At 32.5% G+C, this 22,223-nt stretch overlaps 9 protein-coding genes across 9 annotated transcripts; 3 read left to right on the forward strand and 6 right to left on the reverse strand.

Annotated features, from left to right (window-relative positions):
• Positions 1-289: 289 nt before the first annotated feature.
• Positions 290-955, forward strand: URA10 (orotate phosphoribosyltransferase URA10; the record flags this gene model as incomplete). Its single annotated transcript, XM_011274540.1, has 1 exon — positions 290-955. One exon carries the CDS (start codon positions 290-292, stop codon positions 953-955), a length of 666 nt encoding a protein of 221 aa, XP_011272842.1.
• Positions 956-1,081: 126 nt separating this feature from the next.
• Positions 1,082-1,882, reverse strand: SEC65 (RNA-binding signal recognition particle subunit SEC65; the record flags this gene model as incomplete). Its single annotated transcript, XM_011274541.1, has 1 exon — positions 1,082-1,882. The coding sequence occupies one exon, from the start codon at positions 1,880-1,882 to the stop codon at positions 1,082-1,084; it is 801 nt and encodes a 266-aa protein (XP_011272843.1).
• A 230-nt stretch (positions 1,883-2,112) lies between these two features.
• BN7_4899 (Werner syndrome ATP-dependent helicase) lies at positions 2,113-3,162 on the forward strand (the record flags this gene model as incomplete). Its single annotated transcript, XM_011274542.1, has 1 exon — positions 2,113-3,162. The coding sequence occupies one exon, from the start codon at positions 2,113-2,115 to the stop codon at positions 3,160-3,162; it is 1,050 nt and encodes a 349-aa protein (XP_011272844.1).
• A 37-nt stretch (positions 3,163-3,199) lies between these two features.
• Positions 3,200-6,616, reverse strand: MDM1 (Mdm1p; the record flags this gene model as incomplete). Its single annotated transcript, XM_011274543.1, has 1 exon — positions 3,200-6,616. The coding sequence occupies one exon, from the start codon at positions 6,614-6,616 to the stop codon at positions 3,200-3,202; it is 3,417 nt and encodes a 1,138-aa protein (XP_011272845.1).
• A 294-nt stretch (positions 6,617-6,910) lies between these two features.
• TMA23 (Tma23p) lies at positions 6,911-7,750 on the reverse strand (the record flags this gene model as incomplete). Its single annotated transcript, XM_011274544.1, has 1 exon — positions 6,911-7,750. One exon carries the CDS (start codon positions 7,748-7,750, stop codon positions 6,911-6,913), a length of 840 nt encoding a protein of 279 aa, XP_011272846.1.
• Positions 7,751-7,889: 139 nt separating this feature from the next.
• Positions 7,890-10,907, forward strand: PRP24 (U6 snRNP complex subunit PRP24; the record flags this gene model as incomplete). Its single annotated transcript, XM_011274545.1, has 1 exon — positions 7,890-10,907. The coding sequence occupies one exon, from the start codon at positions 7,890-7,892 to the stop codon at positions 10,905-10,907; it is 3,018 nt and encodes a 1,005-aa protein (XP_011272847.1).
• A 56-nt stretch (positions 10,908-10,963) lies between these two features.
• NUP188 (Nup188p) lies at positions 10,964-15,995 on the reverse strand (the record flags this gene model as incomplete). The annotated part of the gene is made up of 2 exons (XM_011274546.1): positions 10,964-15,620; positions 15,949-15,995. 2 exons carry the CDS (start codon positions 15,993-15,995, stop codon positions 10,964-10,966), a joined length of 4,704 nt encoding a protein of 1,567 aa, XP_011272848.1.
• Positions 15,996-16,071: 76 nt separating this feature from the next.
• PPA2 (inorganic diphosphatase PPA2) lies at positions 16,072-17,016 on the reverse strand (the record flags this gene model as incomplete). The annotated part of the gene is made up of 1 exon (XM_011274547.1): positions 16,072-17,016. The coding sequence occupies one exon, from the start codon at positions 17,014-17,016 to the stop codon at positions 16,072-16,074; it is 945 nt and encodes a 314-aa protein (XP_011272849.1).
• A 471-nt stretch (positions 17,017-17,487) lies between these two features.
• RSN1 (Rsn1p) lies at positions 17,488-20,254 on the reverse strand (the record flags this gene model as incomplete). The annotated part of the gene is made up of 2 exons (XM_011274548.1): positions 17,488-19,341; positions 19,529-20,254. 2 exons carry the CDS (start codon positions 20,252-20,254, stop codon positions 17,488-17,490), a joined length of 2,580 nt encoding a protein of 859 aa, XP_011272850.1.
• Positions 20,255-22,223: the final 1,969 nt, after the last annotated feature.

A 22,223-nucleotide genomic window follows, 5' to 3' on the forward strand; every position in this document is an offset into this window, starting at 1 on the left:
GTAAAAATTTTCGCTAACTCAAAAAAATTAAAATTACGGGATTTTAGCATTTCATGTTACCAATATTTGAAATTTTAAATTGTGCACAATTTGACACAACTTTCATTGTTCAATTCCCATTGTCTTTTGTTCTTCTTCTCCTGTCAAGGAAGCTTAGACTTGCAAGTTCTTTTTTTGTCGGTGCTAATTGTGGCCAGTTAACCGTTAATATTATCATTTCATAATATAATATTCAATTTCATTTATCCTTAAATTTTAATTAAAAGATTTATATTTTATTATTATAACAATGCAAGATTATCAAAAAAACTTTTTAGATTTAGCTGTTGAATCAAAAGCTTTAAGATTTGGTGAATTTACTTTAAAATCTGGTAGAGTTTCACCATATTTTTTCAATTTAGGTTTATTTTCAACTGGTAAATTATTATCAAATTTAGCTTCATCATATGCAATTGCAATTATTAGTTCTGGTTTAGAATTTGATATTATTTTCGGTCCTGCTTATAAAGGTATCCCATTAGCTGCAATCACTGCTGCTAAATTAGCTGAAATTGGTGGTTCAAAATATGAAAAAGTTGCTTATGCTTTCAATAGAAAAGAAAAAAAAGATCATGGTGAAGGTGGTTCAATTGTTGGTGCTACTTTAGAAGGTAAAAGAATCTTAATCATTGATGATGTTATGACTGCTGGTACTGCAATCAATGAAGCTTTTGAAATTATTGGTCAAGAAAAGGGTAATGTTGTTGGTACTATTATTGCTTTAGATAGACAAGAAAAAACTGTTGATTCTCAATTAAGTGCTACTCAAGTTGTTTCCAAGAAATATGATATTCCAGTCTTATCAATTGTTGGATTAAACGATATTGTTACTTACTTATCTGGTCGTATATCGGAAGAAGAAAAGGCAAAAATTGAACAATATCGTCAAGAATTTGCTCCTGTTAAAATTAATTAATTTTTGTAATGTATGATCATAATATATTTTGAAGAGGAGGATTGTAGTAATACATTTTAGCTCTCAAAAAAAAAAAAACCATTCAAAATTAATAATATACAATTCATTAAAAAATTTACCAAAACTTCATCTTCTTACATGCATGAATTTTTGTTTTGGTTGTTTTGGCATAACAGGTTTAACATCTTCAACTGGTTGTGGTGGGGCTTCAGTATAAATTGAATTTGTCATTGGATGTCCTAAAGTATATCTACTAAAAGCTGGTACAATTGTATTCATTTTAAAACCTTTAACTCTTGGAATTTCTTTTGGTTCAAATCCAGCCATTTCTTGAGGTTTTGGTAATGATTTAATTGTTTGTAATGTAGTTTCATGTTGTTTTAAATATTTAGCAATTTGATTGAATAAATGACGTTTATTATTAACCAAAATACTTTCAGGTTTACCTTCATGTTTTAATGCAACTCTAATACGTCCTGGATTACCAAAATCTTGAGGATGTGTCTTTTCTGGTTCATAAACTGCAACCAAATGTAATGAAACACAAGCATCTGCTATAGTTTTAGCCAAAGGGTTTTCTACAGCTAATTCTTTGGAAACACGTCTACCTTCTTTATGTGATCTATTCTTATCAAAATAACATGGATAAATCAATTGTAATGTTTTCAATTGTGCTAATTCTTCGTCATTAAATTGTTTTTGATTTTCAAACCGTATCCCAGCATCATCATCTATATCATCTAATGAACCTTGGTTCCCAAAATTTGGAAATAATGAAGGTTCTTGAGGTTCACTATCTTGACTTCTAACAACTTTCTTTTCTAATTTTGGAGCTAAAGGAGTTCTAAGACTTGGATCAAACTCAGCCAAGTCCATATCCATGTTGTCAATATCCTCTGCATCACTAATCTCTTCTAATAATGGCATTTTGTCTCTGTTTTGATTTTGATGTTGATGTGTCTTTTTGATGATTTCTCTCAAAGCTTTTTTGATTATATGGGCATTTTCAACGAGAAGGAAAAAAAAATATCAACACTTTTGAAATGCGCACTCAACATATACCAAAAAAACATGAAAACAATTGAAATATTTTAAGAGAAAACCCAGAAACCCCCCAAAGATATAATAGTTCAAGAGATCGGTGGGTTTAATAAGTGATGAGGATGTCAGATAGTGAGTCGGATGAAGATTCTAAAAGAAGGAAGCTGGATACAAAGTCGCATGGGACAATACCAAACATAAGAATTGAAGGTCGTCAAATCTTACAACATTATGAAGAAGATCTTAGAAGTGATTTGGCTGTTCATTTATATTCAGCTCATCTTTCACATCTCCAGGATAAGGATTTCCCAGTGAATTCTTGGACATCATGGCCAATGTCAAGAAAGCGGGTACCCAATCCAAATGTTTTGGAGAAATATATCGATGAAGATGATTTAATACCCAGAGATGATCCTGTATCAAAACTTGACGGTAATATTATTCAGAGGAATCCGAAGAAACAGATACCCATTGAAGAACAACAGCTACAAATAGAGAATGGTAGAGATGGAGAAGATCAAGAAGAAGAAGAAGTAGATAGTGAAAGTGAAGAAGATGATGATGATGCAGAGTTACAATTTGATCGTGAGATACATGCATTATTTCAAAGGAAAATACAAGAAAATTTTGTTTCTTCCAAAAGAAAGATACCTTATGAACTACAGCCCACAGTTGATGATGTTAATCTGCCTGAACATCATTCATCATCAATAAAGAATAGATTACACGATATGATTACAAAGTTCCCTGTTTCAAGCAAATCATTTAATAGAAAAGCTAATTTTGATTGGAAAGATATATTATTTCAATCAGGTATAAAAGATCAAAGGCTTTATGAGAAATTACAAACATTATTCGTTGAAGACGCCACCTCATTCTTGAATGATTTCGAAGCAAGAGAACAACAGGATTTGAGTAATGAAGATAGTGAATCAGAGCAAAGTGAAGGTAATGAAAGTGATGATGATGAAAGTAATAATGCCAAAACTAATGGTAAAGGAAAAGAAGATGAATCAGATGGTGATTTAGAAACAAATGATGACACAACTATCACAACACCGGCTAAGCGTTATGATAATGGTTATAGGGTAGCAGAACAAATTAAAGCAAATTTAATAAGGAAACAAATACGAGATAAATTACTTGAAGAGTTTTTCGAAGATTAACTTGAATATTAACAATTTGCATAATATGGATCATAAATTATTTATTAATTTCAGGGAATATTTCATCCAATATTTTATCAAAGATTTCATAAACTAATGATCTATTTAATATATCATTTTGTAACATTGAACCAATTTTATTACTTGCACTTTTCGCACTAGGTTGACCAACAATTTTTGAACATGCATCAATCATTAAAGTTTCTAATAATACACGAGCTTCTTGTACACTTTTATTTTTCTCTTTTGTAGTTCTTGGTATACTTGATTTCATGAATTCCCCATTAGGCCAAAGTATATTTCTCAACATCCCTATTGTACTTATAATTCTTTCTTGTGTTGTCATTCCATTAATCAAATCTTTGATATGTTTTTCAATTGTACTACCGAAAATTTGTTGTAATACCACAATTATTGCACGACCTCTTAGCCAACTATTTGGTTTATTTAATGAAAATAATGCTATAACTAAATCTGTTACTGGTTTTATAAATGATTTTTGTGATTCTAATCTAGTAATTTGTGAATCAAAATTATCCAACTCTTTTTGCATCTCTTCAACATTTTCAACATTTTGATTATATGAATCATCATCATTGACACCATTTTGAAGATTTTCAGAACTATCAGTTCTTGTGTTTAACATCTCTAATGGATTAGAAAATCCTGAATACAATTTGCTTGCAGTATCTTCTAGCCTTGATCTAGCACTTGGTACTGGACTTGGAATTTCGGAATCTGCTAATGAAACTTTATAATCTTGAGTTGTTAAAAATTTTCTAAATTCTTTATCACAACAAACATCTTCAATTTCTAGAAGTTTTCTTAAATAATATTGTAATTGAAATCTTCTTTCGTCAATAAGTGCCTTTTGCTGAAATTTCAATATAAGCTTCTTCTTTGGGAATGGTATTTGGTCCACAGCAGGGTATCGTTTTCTTAATAATTCATTTAACCTATGAAATTGACTAAATCTTCTACCTGTAATCCATCCTGTACCATTTTTACCAGTTGATGATTTTTGAATTTCAATAACATATAAAATATAATCTTTACCATGAGATGTACCTTTGACCCAAGAGTCGATGTTCACAGAAGTCTTACCGAATAAACTATTATCATTATCTTCCAAAATTAATTGTTGTTTTTGTAATTCTTTTGATTCAATTTCACGTTGATAACTTGCTTTGGATTTCTTAAGAATTCTTAACTCATTAGTATTATTGATTAATTCAGCTTTCAAAATCAATGGATCTAACATATCACTTTGTCTGTTCAATCTTTCAATATCTTCTTCAAATTTTCTAATTTCTTCTTTAAGATTCAACACATCATGAGATACACTGAAAAAATCAGGATCAACTTCTAATTTTGAATCTGATAAGACAGATTCTTCTTCATCATTAATTTCATCATCTTCATCACCAGAGTCATCATTAAATAATGGTTTTTCAGTTAAGAATCCTTCTTGTGGAGATCCAAATATTTCATTTCTTAGATTTTGAGTCAAATTCAATTTCTTACATGAATCGGTTGATTCACTTTTAGATAATGATGGTCTCTTATAGTTATCATTTGACCCAATTAAATCTGTCAATACACTTTCTAGCTCATATTGTGATTCGCTGATCAATTCTGGTGGTGGAGTTTCTTGTCCACTATCTTCAGCAAATTCATCGAAGCTAGGTTCATGCGCAAAATCAACTTGATTGACCAATGATTCTTCAAATGCTTCACTTGATAAAAGTTTTAAAAATAAGTCTGAATTTTTGAAATCTGCTAAATCACGTTCCTCCATTCTATGGAATACGTCCTCTTGTAACATTAGTATGAATTTTCTAACTTGAATATATTGATTAAGTGATCTTTCATGCCCTTCTGCAAAGTTTTTCACTTCATTATATACCTCTTTTTTAACTTTAAGAAGTCTTTGATCAAAGAAACGATGAAAAATTTGTTCAATATCTTGAGCGCCAGTCATATCAACAGAAGACGATAACTCTTCCTCGTAATCTGGATCTTTTGGATCTTCTAATGGATCTTTAATACCATCAACCGTTAACCAATATTGTAATAGAATGGTCCTTGAACGTTGCTCCATAAATTCCATAAAAAATGATAATGAAGATGGATTACTCAAGACTTGAGAGAGTGTAAGACCAGATATAAACCCATCTAATCCTTGATCTAATATTACTGAGTTTCTAGGATTATCAGCTAATTGGTCATTTAAAATTGAAAGTTGTTTATCAACAAGTGAGTTGGCAAGGTGTAATCTTTTACGGTATTTCAAAAATTTCTCAGAATTTGATCTAATTTTATGAGTTCTGCTTATTTGAATTGCATAATAATATTTCAACTGCTTCAAGATAGAAGCTGATTCTGATTTTCCAATGGCTTTCAAATATTTTTCAAATTCAGGTTGTCTCATGTTTGGTGTAATTTTGATGTCTAACAATGGATTTTTACTAATTGTTGGTATTGATGAATTTGAAGGACGCTTGTACTGTTTATCAATTGCATTTCTTATTTCTCTAACTTGGACTCTGTCTTTCAATGTGGCAGATGCAACTTTGATAATGGTTTGATTCCAGAAATCTGAATCTGACAATAATTGAATAACAGGAACGAAAACTGCATTAGAAAGAAGTTCTCTAACAAGAACTAACACTGTTGATGAAGATTGTTCATCTTTTGATAAAAGGTATTGAATCAAACCACCAACTTTATCTCTAGAATATCTTCGCACTTCAGGTTGCTTCTCTATGTCTTTAAATGATATAGCTGGATGTAGTTTAATGAACTCTTTAGCTACTCTAACATCTAAATCATTTGTTCTATTTTTATTCCTTTGTTCACCTAAAACAATATCTTCAGCTGCAACAAAACTTGAAAAATGATTAGTTATAATTGGTAATATTTCCAAAATTAAAAAATTTGAAACATTCATCATGTATATTCTAGCTTCCAATTCTGATAATGCTAGTTTTAATTGAACTTTAACTTGAAACGGGAATGATTGATCATTAGATATATGTGAGAACCAGCTCGAAACAAAATCTCTGAGTATAAGATCAATGATTCCATCTATCTCTGATGTCAAAGGTCCAGTATTTGCCTGTGGTTTCAAATCTTGATTAATTTGAAGTTGTGCTACTTCATCATTCCATCTTTCTTTTCTTGTGAATGATAATCTGGTGAATTTTGTACGTATTGGATCAGTTGAAGGTCTGGGTATCTTTATGAAATGTGCTCCTGATATTAGCACTGCCAATATTGAGCCAACAAATAACAGTATTCCCAGAGTGAGTAAAAATAAATATTTAATGAAAAATAATGCAATTATGATTATTCCTAGTGTGATTAGGAATGGGTGAGATTCTGAGGATTGTGATGAAGATTGCCGTATTTCAACATTACCATTTGAATCTTTTTTGGTTTCACTATCGTCCATTGTGATTATATTGAGGGTCTATGAGCCTGTTCATGGAATTGGGAACCTGACAGTTTGATTGAAACAAGATTCGATGGTGTCAGATCTGTTGATATTATTGTTTTTAAACGAACAGTTCGCGGGAACGAAAACAAAAACATGCACGAACAAAATGGCAGAGAATATACTAATTTTTAAGACTTTAAGGTTATTTTTTGAATCTACAAGACGATATTTGTGGATATTTTGCGTCTATATCTTCTATTAAAATTCTCTATTTCCAATAATATAATTATTTATTATTACAGGGTCACATTATGCTTTGACCTTTTTGGTTTTTGGTGTTGTATCTTCAATATCAGAGCTCTTTCTCTTCTTTCCTTTTGAATTCTTGGAAGATGAATCGAGAGATTTATCCTTTTCTTCCTTAGTGCTTTTTTCCTTCTTTGACTTCTTGTCTTTTCTATCTTTCTTATCTTTATTTATTGATTTATCACTATCTGAACTTCTACTACTTCCAACATCTTCTTCTCCAGAGTCAGTTTCAGATTTACTTTTGGACTTACTATTTTTCTTCTTTACGTCTTTATTTTTTGAGCTTTTCTCTTTCTTTACCTTCTTTTCCTTCTTTTCCTCCTTGTCTTTCTTTGATTTAACTTCTTTCTCAGATTTACTACTTGATTCCTTATCTTTTTTAACCTTTTTATCTTTAGATTTTTTCTCTTTGTCTGATTTACTTGATTTCTTTTTAGATGATGTGTCATTAAATGAAGTTTTCATAGTATCTATCACCACAGTGGTTCCATCTGGTTTTATATCAGTCTTTGTTAAATTAACTTTACCTGTTGTTCCTTGTAAAGTTTCACCTCTTACAAACATTCTGTACAATGGGGAATCAGCTTGCCTCACAGCAGAAGCGACCACTTTCTCTTGTTTGAAGCTGATACCTTTATCAGAATCTGTATTAACATCTAAATTCTTCAACTGACCATCAAATAGTCTTTCCCACCATGCATCTGCAGACCCATTAACTTCATGGCCTATACCTTTTTTATCTTTCTTGTGCTTCACCAGGATTGGCTTCTTGATACCCCCTTTTTTCAGAGCTTCACCTTGTTTCCACCCATATTGTTCAAGATATTCTTGACTGTTCATTTTTTATCGAAATCTATGACACTTTCCTGAGTTTTTCAACTGTTCTTTGTAGTCTTTTATACCGAAAAGTTTATATGGAAATAAGAAAAAAAATTCAAAGCTCATCTGGTAAACGACACATCACTGTGTGGCTTTACCGATGGAGAAATTAATAAGTAGTAAATGTCAAAACTTCAAAACAATGTATTACGATTTGTATTGGAAGTGTCAATTCCACTTTAGTTGGTTTGTTAAAGAAGATTACACTGATAAGATGGATTCTGATTCGGTCAAGAAGCTACAAGCGCAACTGGCAATCGTTGAGGGCGATCCATATAAAAAAGATGAACGTTTGAAACTAATAGACCTTTTTGATTCTATTAAAATGTCAAATAATGATGACTTCAACTATGCTTGGACAGAGTACACAAAACTATTCTATCTTTCAGGGGACCAAATTGAAAAATCCTTTAATTCTGCTCTAGCACTAGATGAAAAATACCAGGATAATGTGATAACAAAGGGGATCTTGAGTATACTGCTGGACACACAACCAAGCTTCAAAGTCTTTGAGCTTTATTTCAAATTCTTATTAGATCATAAATCAGATGAGTTATCAGATCACTACATAATCAAAGAAGTTTTCATCAAGAACATTCAATACCATTTCGATAGAAGCCATGAAATCTGGGATCAAATTGTCAATTTTTTAGAAAGCAATTATGGTACAGATGAAAACCAACTAAACTTCATCAAGGCATTATACCAAGAAAGACTTCAAGTTCCACATAAGACAATTCAAAATACGTTTTCCACATATTCCTCATTCATAACAAAATATTTTAATCAAGATTACAATTCAGAGATGTCAAAAGCAAGTAAATTGTTTGAAAAGACAAAACCTGATCAATGGGAAATTGAAGCATTAGAACTTAAAAAGTCAAATTATGAAAATCCAAGTGATTTTTGGGTTGACTACTTGAATTACTGGGCCTCAAAACCTAAAAAACAGAGAAGTCTCAAACCGATCAAAGCTGTTTTCCAAAGAGCTGCAGATGAATCCTTAGATGATTCTTACATCAAAGTTTGGCTAAGATTTTTCATTATTTTGTATGAAAATGGTGCATTTGAAGATGACACTATACCATATGCTAAGAATTTTATTAAATCATTCCCATCATCGCCACTATCATATTCTGAGCTGTTCAAAAATATTCAATCTGATCTGATGTATACTGATTTATATCAAAGCTCTATGAAAAGAATAAATTCATTAAATGTTCTACACACTGAAAGTTATCAGGAATGGTCCGCGCTTGCTATATCCATACTGGTTTATGAACTAAAGAGTGTCCAAGATGGAAATATAGATCTTGCTGAACAGTTATTAGACCATCTTGATAAATTCTTTCATCACGCCCTTGATAAATGTCCAGATGTTTACCACTCAGTTGAAAGACTTTGTGTTTCTATTGCAGAAAGTGTTGAAGAAGTTGATTTGTGCAGAGAGTTTTTAAAATCAATTACTGGAAAATTTGCTTCAGAAGCAGAAAATTGGTTACTTTCTCACAATTTTGAAAAGAAACATGGTGATTCAAAATCTGCTTCGAAAATATTGTTAGCAGCTATAAATAGAGCAACCATTCTAGACTGGCCAGAAAGAATATTTGAGGAAGCACTATTATATGAAAGAGTACATGGTGATTCTGATAGTTATAAGTCATTGCTTGTCAAAATTGATAAGAAATCACAAGAATTACAAATAATTAGACAACAAGCAATCAATGATGTTGATTCTATTGAGCCAGAAGCTGTTAATAATGATGAGGTGGCTCATGCTAAAAGAAAAGCTGACGATGTTGAAGATGCTGAAGATATTGATCAAAATAAGAAACAAAAGACAGATTCACATAGAGATCGTGAACACTTAACAATTTCTGTCAAGAACATTCCACTCAAAATTAATCAAAAACAAATTCTCAGTTTCTTCAAGGAATGTGGTGAGATTACTGATTCAAATCTCATAGAGCATGAAGGATACATGCATGCTAAGTTAGAATTCGCCAACGAAGAATCTTTACTCAAAGCTTTAACAAAAGATCATAAAAGATTCCATGGATCTGAGCTTAAAGTTGAAAAGGCTTATCAAACCGTTGTTTGGGTAGCCAATTTCCCACCTTCAAGTACAAAGGATGACATACATGCTCTTTTCTCTCCAATTGGTAAGCTGGCTGGTATCAGGTTCCCTTCTCTCAAATTTAATTCGCAACGTCGTTTCTGTTATGTCGAGTATCTTGAGTCTAAAGATGCACAGAGAGCTGTTGAGCAATTATCTGGTTTTGAAAAGGATGGTTATAATCTTGTTGTCAAAATATCTAATCCTGAATCAAAAGAAGCTAGAAAGGGGGCTGTCGAAGAAGGAAGAGAAGTTTATGTTGCAAAGCTTGATTTTTATAGAGCAACAAGTGAAAAATTAAAAGAACTTTTTTCAAAATTTGGTACAGTTGAAAGAGTTCATCTTCCTAGAAGTGAACAAAGCAAAGCTCAAAACAAAAAACATGATGGTTATGGTTTTGTCACATTTACAACGCCAGAAGAAGCACAATCGTCACTCAATCTCAATCTTGTGTCATTTGAAGGTCGTGTTATAGAAGTCTCAATATCCAAGAAGAAATCTGAAAGAGTTCATACAAAAGAAGTAAGCGGAATAGATAAATACAAAAATTCAGAAAATTCAATTGCCATTTTGGATCTACCTGATACAATTAATGCTTCGCATATTTCTAAAATTTGCTCTGAGGCTGGTGAGGTTGAAGATGTGATACTTGAACCTGAACATCGAGGTGCAATCGTTGTTTTCAAAGACTCTAGGACTGCTGGTAGTGCTTCTTTGAAATTGAATGGAAAAACTACGGGGATCTCGAATTACAACCTTAAAGTTGGTACTGTGAAAAAATTAGCTCCATACAAAGCTCCGCCTAAACCAATCACGAATAATAAAGCTCAAAGATCTCTAGTCCCTTCTTCTTTGAGAAGAAAACCAAAATCCACAAGACCTGCAGTCCTCTCTACCTCAAAACCAAAAGTTGAATCTAATGATTCTAATCAACAATTACCAGAGACTACATCGCGCTCTAATGATGATTTTAGAGCTATGTTTTTGTCAGGAAAAAAATGATCGTCATATATTACTTTTATGATCTTTCTTTATAATAATATACAAAATCACATTAGTTAATCTAATAATGATTGTTTGAGTTCACTGATTTGAGAAGCAAGTTGCTCAACAAGTGGAGTTCTAATTTTATCTTCACCTTCAAATGATCTTTGTTCTTCAAGTGTAGTAGGTATTATTCTGGATGTTAAAAACTTTGGATGTGCTAATAGGTGTGTAAATGCATCTGAAAGAGTTTTTCTTCCTCTTTTTGAATCAAGCTCTGGAATAATTTCTGTAGATTGTTGTTGCATATTGTTCAAATTCATTCCATAATCACGGGACAACACTTTTAAAACTTTTTGTAAAATAATAATTTGCTCAGTTTCTTGTAAAGCAGGAACTGTAATGGCCAATGAATCTTGTGACCAGCTTTGTAAAGTTGATGTAATTTGTTTAGCAAAATAGTTGACAAAAACCAATATTTCAGGTAATAATCTAGCACCAAAGTTACTCAATAATATCAAAATAATTGCCAATAACCCATTACTCCATATGTTGTGATATCTTGGTGCTGATTGGACTGTAATGTTACCTTCTTGTATGACTAATGAAATTGGACTTTGAATTAATGTTGAAAACAATCCACTCGAAATTAATTGTTCAGCTATCGAGTCGACAGATGCAAGTTCAAGCATGAATGTTAAAGTTAAATCAGCAAATAATGGTTCATTATTGATTTTCAACAAATGAGAACTAGAATAAACATTCAAGATGGCTTTTAAGGTTCCAAAATCAACCAATATAGTAGATAATTTTGTTGTGAAACTGGTTGGTGGTTTCGAAGCGATCAAACCTTTATAAAGAGATATAATCAAATATAAATCTTCAACTTTTCCACCAATTTCTGGTGTCTTTATTTCAGCTTGAACGTTTCCCAAAATAACTGAGGTACCTTTAGCAATAACAATTTCAAAGAAGTTCAATAAATCAGTAGATAAATTCTCAACAATTTTTGTGTTATTTTTAGCAGCTGTCAAAAGACTGGAGATGATTCTCAATAAAGGTCTATATATATCTGATTTGTTCATTAAAATACTTCCCAAAAAGTCAACATCTGCAGAGGTCACAAGCTGCAAAGTCAAACTCAAAATATCTGTAATTTCCTTTTCTTCAAGTTTTCTGGAGCTGGTAATGGAGTACAAGAAGAAGAATGAGAGTTCGATACGAACACGATATACTTCCTCAAATATTGGGACTTTAGCACCTTCATCTATATTTGCTTGCAAAAGCTTCTTGATTATTTCAACAAATGAGCTAGTACTTTTATATTTCTTAACATATGCAGTCAAAAGAGCACCCCATGATTTAGCAGCACTTATTTGAGAAGAAACGTATTGAAGGTTCAAACTAGCAGAAATCACTTCACCTCTGTAACCTGAACTGTTTTCACTTCCTGCCCAATATTCATTCAGACCTAAAATATCATCCAATAACCTCAAGTCATAAACAGCATTTTCCCCGTATCTTGTAGAATTTGCTAATGGTGAGCGGATGAATTGCTTCAATGAATAAGTTGGCCATTTATCTTCAAAATTACGATTCAAGTTTTCATGAAGTGACACACGGTAGCCAAAAGGTTGATATAATGGTTTTATTAATTCCACGATAGTTGACCCACTTAATAAATCAGTGATTGGACGAGCTGATTTTTCTTCTTTTGAGGTGAAAATAAATAGTGCACAGATTTCTGCAACTCTTGAATTCAACATATACTTATAACAATTTTGGATAATTTCACGCTCATCTCGAGTTTCAGAGTTTGTAGCTTGGAAGTCCTTTAATTTATTCACTAAGGTTGTAATGAACTCCACATCTGATTCTTCCTTTTTAGATGACCAAGAGTTGAAAGCATGGGCAATTGCTTCAACTAAGTGAATACTTAAAGATTCTGGATAATAATCTAAGTGTGTGACATTATTTTTCAATATGCCTAAAACTGTCTTTTGTTTCTTCTCTGTGTCACGGATATCACGACCATTCAAAAATATCATTGATAACCCTTTTTGATTACCTTCAATAACAGCAGAAAAAAAATCATATAAATATTTTTTCACTTTGAAATCGTCATATTTAAGTTCTAAATCTGATGAAATAGATGCTAATAGAACGCTAGTATGATGTTCACCCAAGTGAGATAGTAATGATGGAGGATCAGCAGGCCATGAAGCACTTACTAGTTGCGTTAAAAGTTGTAAAATATCACCTCTTAAATCTGTATGTTGGCTGTAAGCATCTATAAGTGCAGGTGCTTCTGCGAATAATGACTTTTCCAAAGTTGAAGGAGTGCTTCCAATAACTGATCTGATAGAAAGAACCAATTTTGAGAACACTAAAGAGTTTCTAACCCATTGATCATACCAAAAACCAACACTTCCTGAAGTATCAAATGTTCCTGGGGTTTGCACCAAGAAGTTTAAAGCAGCAAGTATAGGTTTAATAGTTCTAACATCTGGGAATGAGTTGGTGAAAGACTTGATAACTTTTTCTGCTGGTTGTGCGAGTACCTTGGTGACTTTACTCTTAATATCTGAATCTGGGTCAATACCATAGACTGAATAGAGTAGTCTGGAGAAAGTATCAATAATCAATGTACCAATCTGAAATTTTTGGGAGCTGATTTTATAATTCCAATAAATGAAGTTTTCAAAAATTTGAATAGCGTGTGATGTGAATTTCGGTAATATTTCATTCCTTTGGGTGGTGTAATCTTCTGGAAATGATAATGCATTGGAGACAAGTTCATTATAAAGTTTCAACAATGCAATAGTGAAGTCATATTCACCGTTTACTGTTTCTATACTTCCCAAAATTGTGGCAATAAGTCCACCTCTTCCACCATGTTCTAGTAAATCAGAGCGAGCCAAATGAGACCACACTATTTGAGGGAAATTATTGACTAGACCAATTAGGATATCAACAATCAGTTTTAAAGCAGGAGTGTGTTTTTGGTGTAAAGACTGTTCAAATAATTTGAGGATGATTTCAACAATATCACCATTATCAACAAATGAGGATAAGCTTTCAAAAATATCAACACTAGTATCAAGATCAACTGAGCTAATTGTATTCCCAATAAGTTCTAAAATTGTTAAAAGCAATTCTTCATCTTCAGCAAAGCCGACAATATTTTGCAAAACTCGACCAATAAGAGCCCAACCATTGTAGTTATAATGGAAAATAGCAGCTTCTGTCTTTGGATCTGTTGTTGGAACTAGTTTACCTCTTGTTGAATCAGGCAAGTATAACAAAACATCTTTATTTTGCTCATAAGGAGGATTCACATAAAGACCACTTTTTAAAACGATAGAGTCTGTTTCTGGTTCATTCTCATAATCTAAAGATTGAGATGAAATTGTATGCATATAAGTCGACAATTTTGATAATTCATCATGGGCAAATGCTCCATTAATGGTTAATAACCTTAAATATGGTATTATAATTTCAGGAAACTTGGCTTTTGCTAGAAACAAAATTCTTTCGGTATCTTCATTCGTGAATAATTTTTCAACGAATGTATCTGGAGCATCTTTAAATACTGTTAAATATGTATGTGATGTTTTATCTGTTAATTTGATGAATGGTGTAACAGCTATTAAAAATGATGAAACAATAGCAGAGTATAAATTATCATAATGTAAAATTTGATGGACCTTTTCAATTACTTTGAAAACATCCTGTTCAGCCGCCTTCACAGCAAAGTATTCATTAATTTCATTAAATGAGTCACCGAATATTTCACCTGCTTTAGAATCTTCTATACCATAAATTGATATACTCCACGCGTAGTTTATTAAAGGGTCAACAGGTGAGTTGACCAATATTTTGTTGATTTTCTTCACTGCAACTGAATCTAATATAAATGGTGAGAATGGATCGAACAAAGCATCATTTGTGTTCAGACCCAAAAAGAGTAATGATAACACTGATTTCAAAGCATCTATTTCTTCATAAAATTCAAATGGTATAGATTCTTTAAGAACTGCGAAGAAGTCATTTGATTGTAGTACACCAAACCATTTAACCACATTTGAAGATGTAGTAGAAACAACAATCAGCACAAAAACTAGAAGCTTCAAGATCTCTATTATAGCTAAAGCATTTTCACTTGCAATTATTTCAGAGTATTTGGAGTCGTTTTCAGTGATGGAATCTGTTAATTTTTCTAATGATGAAATAGCAGTTGAAATTAATTCACCTCCATCTTGGAAAACTTTTTCAGAGAACTTCTTTTCTATGATTGGTAACGAATTATCGCTAACTAATACCCTGAGTAATTTGATAGCTGTACGTCTTTCTCTCAAAATGCTACTAATGAATAACTTTGTATTTTTTTGTTCGACCTCTCTTTTGATCTCTTCATTTGAATATTTCTTTGTTTTGGTAACATCATTGATTTCTGGATTACGTTTTGAAGTTTCAGCAATGATCTTCAAAGCCTCTTTCTTGTTTATTCCAAGTATGTTTGAAATAGTTGTAGCGTATGTCTTTTGAGCTTCTGTTACTTTGAAAGATGATCCACGAATGGTAAAATCTTCAGCTTTTGGTAATTCTTCAGATATGTTTTCAGTCAAAATTGAAGCTCCTAATAAAAATTCCTTATTATCTTCCAAGAATTTATCTAATGACTTCAATCGATCCAAATCATGTGGACTTTTAAGAGCGTCCAATGCCAAACTGAAGGTCCTAATATAATGTTAATACGTTAGATCAAAGAAAGAAAACTGATCCTCATCCACTCACCAATTGGCCTCCTGATCCGGTACTTTGGAGTTTGTAAGAGCACCAAGATTCCCAATCGTCATCACTTAGTTCTATTAAGATGGACAATGTATAATGGTCTCCTCTGTATCAAATGCTTATTTTCAAGCTTTGTTGATGTTTACATTTCTTGAACAAAACTCATCTTCTTTTTTTTTGCCCTTCTAAAATTAAATCCGGTCTTAACCCTCGGAAATATAACTACAATAACAACAATAACAACAAAGATCACCTAAGTTTCTACATAAAATCAAGCGCAGGGTATATAATTAGATTATTTTCGTCATTCATTATCTTGGTTATTTATGGATTATTTATAAGTTTTATTTTGTTATTATTATGTACATTTTTAAGAACTTTAAAGGCTTCAAACGAAATAAACTCTATCAACAGATTCTGGAATTTCGGCATCTGGATTATCACTTTGAGTAATGAAATCTTCAGTTTTGGCTTTGATGAATCCAGGTGATCCATTCAAAGTGGTATTTTCAATATGTGGAAGTTTTGGATATTCTAATTGACCTTCAGTCAATTTTTTCCAAGCTGCATTTGAATGGGAAATAACATCAATGGCTTTATCAGCATTCAAAAACTCACCATTGAAACCAAACTCATTTTCCGGTTTACCATCTGGTATCTTGTAGTCTTTAAACCATTTTCTAGTGCTTTCTAACAAGCCCGGGAATCTAGCATCAATATCACCAATATCGTTGATTTCTTTAGCCAAAGGGTCACGGGAATCGATTACAAAAACTTTCCAGTCTAGCTCACCATCATCAATCAAAGCTAAAGCCCCTAAAACTTTAGCTTCGAAAACGTCTCCTAGTTTTGCAACTCTTTGACCAATTTCACAGATATCAATTGGATCATCATCTCCTCTAAATCCAGTCTCTTTATCAACTATAGTTGGATCATCCCATGTTTGTGGTATAGCACCATAGTTATGCATATAACCTTTAAATGGAAATATGTTATTAACAAATCTAACGTTACCTAGTTTAATATCTTGAGTTATAGGGTTCAAGGCATTCTTCTTACTAATCTCAAATTTTGCATTACTCCATCTTGAAATTTCAACAATGACATTAACAGTTTTCTTCTCCTTATTCAAATTCAATGGTATATCATGGAAATATGAACCTAATTCACCATTTGGTAGTTGCAAATAGGCTTTAAAATCTGATGAATATTTGGAACCTTCGGTCACAGTATTATAGCCAACAGCTGTGGATATATGACGGGCCGTCTGATTCAATCTTGCAACAGCTGACATCTTACTGAGCTTCAAGCAGTACTGGATGTTTGACTTCATGATTGACTGTGTGATCTCAATCGAAACAGTGAATTTGTTACTAATTATATTGATTTTCCAATTCTCCTCAAACTTTTAACTATTGGTGCATCAAGTCCTAATTAATCAAAGTTTCGAGAAACTTTATCTTTTTGGACGTTTCTTCGTCAGGGCAACAGTTTTACTTTAATATATTTACGTATTGAATATTAATACTATCAATTATTTCATCTACAATTAAAAAGCCAACTTAATTGAAGTAAATTTAAAATTAAAAATTAAATGGAACGAAAGTTCACCTTATTAGTATGGTCAAATTTATATTTATCAGTTGTAATCAGGATTTAGTTGGGCAAAAAGAAAACAAAAAATGAACCAATGAGTAATGACTAAAACAAAAGAAAATCAAAAAATGAGAGCGAAATACAACCTGTTAACTGGCTATATAATAAAAACAAATGATTCAAAAACTAACATTCAAGTAGCGTACACTTAACCCCTGTTCCACTCTTTCTCATCGCTATCTCCTTCTCTGAATGAGTTTTCAGCGGCAGCTTCTGCTTCTGAATCTTCATAAGAAGGTGGATCACCTGTCCAAACAGGTTGACCTTCACTATTGAACATAGCACGTTCATCACTGATGTCGATGATACCTTTGAAATTTTCAATTTCCACAGTGGAGAGACCCATTTGATCCCTAGGAATCCATAAGTAAGGCATTCTTTTAGTAACATCTGGGAAATCATAAGCATGTTCCAAATATATTGGATCTGTATTATCAGCTGGATCCATATAATTGTAAATATCTGGAACTCTAGTCTTACAAACCTTGTATGATAAATAAATATGTGGTTGTAAGAATCTTTTCCATAATGGTGCAGGTGGAATTATTTTGTTATCACCATCAGCTAACAATGGAACTATTGAACCATGACGAGCATTTTCCAATGAAAATCTACTCAAATCACCCATTTCATAAGAAGGAGGTATACCATTTTGTGATTTAGTATCCATAACAGAGGTATAATCATTTTGTGATGGAGCATAACGAGAATCTTTTGAAAATCTCTTATTATCAGTTACCAATTTGTTATAAGCTTTACTGTTGTATGATGGAGTATCTGATTTTCCATCTAATGGTTTCATAGCATCAAGTGGAACAACAGTCATCAAATGATCAAATGCTGAATTCAAATTGGTATGAATAAAAACAGTGAAACCGAGACAAATAGCCTGTAAAACCAATGGACCCCAAGCTTTAGCAACAAGGAATAAACCTAATAAACAAATTTCACCCAAATACACACCAACAATAGTCTGGAATAAAGCTCTTGGGTAATACATTCCTCTTGCATCAGGAGCTTCACCGAACGCATAAGTTAGATTATATAGATAAGCGACCCAACACAAAAAAAATGCAAAGGTAGCGAACAACAAAATTATTGGTGAAATTATGGCATAACTGAAAATTATAACTGCTAAATTGGTGAAGATTGGGTAGATTGTACCCCAAGACATAAGACCTAATGATGTGAATCTTTTCCACATCTTTCTTGGTGTATTATCAAATGCTTTACCCATAACATAAAACAAAACCAAAGTAACAACTTGACATAAAGCACCAGATGCAACTGAAAACCCTTGTAAAATAATGTACGAAATATAGAAATTCGAAGCTTTTGGTAAGTTTTCAGACAATAAATTCATAGCTTTTGTTGGCTCTTCAGCGATTTGAGCAGCTGTTGATGCAGCAGAAGATGAAAGAGTGGTAATCAAAAAGACTTGGATAACTTGGAATGCAAAAAATGTTTGTTGCGTGAAAAGTTCGACTTGTTGGACTGATGATGCACCTGAAACTCTACCCATGAATCTAATAAACATAGGTAGTAACATCATTAATAATGATAAGGCAACAGTTGGTAATAATGTGGTTAAAATACCAAATAAATCTTTTGGTAACTTGTTTAAAAACTTTAAAAATGGTACTCTTCTAATGATATAATTAATATTGGAGATCATACCAACAAATGCAACAGGGAACGCCCAAAAGATAACCAAAGCAAACATGACGGCGACAGCACCAAACTTTCTAGCTAATCTTTCCCACCAGAACATTCTCAAATTACCCCAAACAATATCCTTTGGTTCAAGACCAATGTAACGAGGACTCATGTGTAACGCTGTGTGATGTGTCACAGATTGAAAAGCCATTTGAGCAGAGTATTGAGAGCCAAATTCGACAAAGACAGAATTCAATGGTTTAAAATCTTTATGATTTTGTTGCAATGTGACAACTTCTTTGTTAATCTTTGGTAATTCTTCTTTGACATAATCAATTGTATCAACCTTTTTACCAATCAAAAATTTCAAACGATGAGTTGGTCGTTTATTTTCAGGAACATAATCATAAATGTTGTTTGATTCCAAAGTTTCACCTTTCTTCTCAGCTTTCAATTTTTTTTTTCATTGCAGCATTCAATAATTTATTTTCAGCAGCTTCCAATTTATTTGCTAATTCTTCACGTTTTTTAACCTTCCCTGTCAATTCCTTTGGGGAACGAGCAATCCAAACCTTTTTAACATCATCAAATAACTTCTTGAACTCGTCTTCGTGTAAATATTGTTCTGGGACAGTTTGAAACAAAACAACTCTTGAAGATAACTTTTTAGCATATCTTGGTGATGCTAAGACAGCTTGTCTGATGGCAGTGTAGAAAGTCAACTCTCTATAGATCATGTATAAGACACCAAAATAAAAAATCCAAGCCATGATCACATGAGCATAAAATCTATTCCTGTTTGTATCGGAATTCACATTGGAAAAAGATAAAGCGTCTAAACCAGCTCCATCATTACCACCCGTAGCATTTATTGGTAGAAGAATTGGGAAAAATAAAAGCATGGCAGCACATGCTATTGTACAGATGAAGAACAAATATCTAAGAAAGAAATAACCATCTAAACCAGCTTGTCTAATGATAAAATTATCAGACTTTTTCAACAATGGAGGGATCCAATTAAATATACCACTTGGTAAGGGTTCTGGTTTCTTTTCTTCATTAATCAAGTTGAATGATGATTTTGGTAAATAAATTCTCAAAAACTTCAATCTCAACACAATAAATCCTGTAACAAAAGCACAAAAAATGACACCATTCGTGATCAAAGCAGTTGTGACCCCTGATGTAGTAGTACCTCTAACTTTTTCTGTACTAGCAGCAGCAGTGGTGTAATGATCAGTTCCGTTTGGACTACTCATATTCACCTGTCAACTTCAAGACACTAATTATATTATTGCTTTATTAATAGATTGAAAGTGTGAGGCTGACCTTTTAAATTGGAATTGAAAATAAATTGATCGAGGAATTATTTTTTTTTTGATCACAAAAGTTGTCAGCTATTTTCAATGAAGGTACGTTACAAAATTCAGCTAAATAAATATGATCAAATTTGAATCAAAACTAGAACTTGTAACTTTAATCAATTTTTTTATGAAAATGTGTACCTTATTTTGTTAGCGATAACACTTTGGCAAGAATTTTCTCAAGGGTTTAGAAACACTAGTGACTGTACTTGGTATTGTATCTTTTGTATTTGTGTCTCACTTCAAAACGTTTAGATCAAACGCTAGATCCAATTTCACTCAAAGGAAAACAAACACGTAAAAGAAAGAAAAATTATAGGTGCTCTGGCATCTGCTTAATTAAATTCCAACAAATACTTCAGCTCGCTGCTCTAGCCTCTGATTTTTGAGCAGCGAAAAAAAATTGGTGAAGCCATGCATTTAATTTTTAGAGAATTCGCGAAACTTTGACCTAGGTTTCTTGAGAGACGGTGAGACCTAACATAACGCGTCTGTTTCTGCAACCTCAGGTATAATTCTGTGGACTCTCCGTCGCATATACTCGATCAGCTCCAGGCCAGGCTGCTGGGCCGCTTATACATAGAATCTAGGTGGAGCCTAGGAACCATATTAATATGGCCCGTTTAGAATTAGGGACCAAAAACTGCATATATATAAACCTATATAAATATCAAACAGTAAACTTCATGACTGTTCAGTGTTCACTCTCTGTAATTATAACTTATCACAGATTTAATCTATATACTACTCACACATTTACTATACTGTAACATAGCATGACGTATTATCGTTATAGCTGTTCTCCATCTACTCTAGCTGCTGGTATATTTGATGCTACAGTATCGCAAATTTGTATCATATACAATATGGCTTAAATAAACTAACACTAGCTCCATAAATATTAACTGCAACACACGGTGATTTTACTATACTACCACTTAAATATAATGATTGTTGATTAGATATCACGTCGCTGCGTTAATGCTGATATTACGAACGATGTTACTGTTCATTTAACAGTATATCTATAGTCTATAGTATAATATGTGTACCCATAAAGAGTCGTGTTGACTCGAGCCTCGAGAGTGGTTGATTGATTCTTGACTCCAATTATGAATATATACGCATGAATTACATATAACCATGGATCTTGTTTCTTGATGATCGCACTGATCAATTATATATTCGATCTGATATATAATAAATTAATATATCAATTTTCGAACGATCCATATGCTCCATCCGATATATTGAATAATTTCTAATATAACAATATCAGATTTCAAAGAATAATTACACTTTAAAACCAGCCAATCACCAACGAATCTCATCTGCATTCATTGATAATCAATGTAGACTTAAATTCGAGAGCTGTTAGTATATAACATATAGTAATTCAAACATCATCAAGTCACCACGTCTAAATATTGAATATATAATATAAAAGTATATATCTCACTGGAATAATTGGTTATTCATAATTACCAGCTGTTCCCTTTACTGGAAGTTATGAAAAAGCATGAGCTGTAACTAGCTCCTAACAGAACCCAAGATCTCACGTTTAACCAAGATACAGGTTTACTCATGATGAATCAGTCAGCTAGTCAGCACCAAGATCAAAAAGTTGGCCGATATATGTTGATGCAAATTCACTTGCAAGTTCTTGCACCTACATTGTCAATTTTTTGAAAATCTTCATCACTAGTCGACGCCCAGGTAATCAAAAACTTTTCGAAATCAGCGCGTACCCGACTTGTGAGTCGCTAGTACACGTAGTAGTATATAAGTACTTCATGTGAACTCAACGTTTGATGTTTCAACTTTCAACGTTAGTAGTTGGTAGTGCTGAGCAGCGAGAACCACG

The sequence above is a fragment of the Wickerhamomyces ciferrii genome, contig 00188, assembly GCF_000313485.1.
Source record: "Wickerhamomyces ciferrii WGS project CAIF00000000 data, strain NRRL Y-1031 F-60-10, contig 00188, whole genome shotgun sequence".
In the NCBI taxonomy this organism is placed as follows: domain Eukaryota; kingdom Fungi; phylum Ascomycota; class Saccharomycetes; order Phaffomycetales; family Wickerhamomycetaceae; genus Hansenula; species Hansenula ciferrii.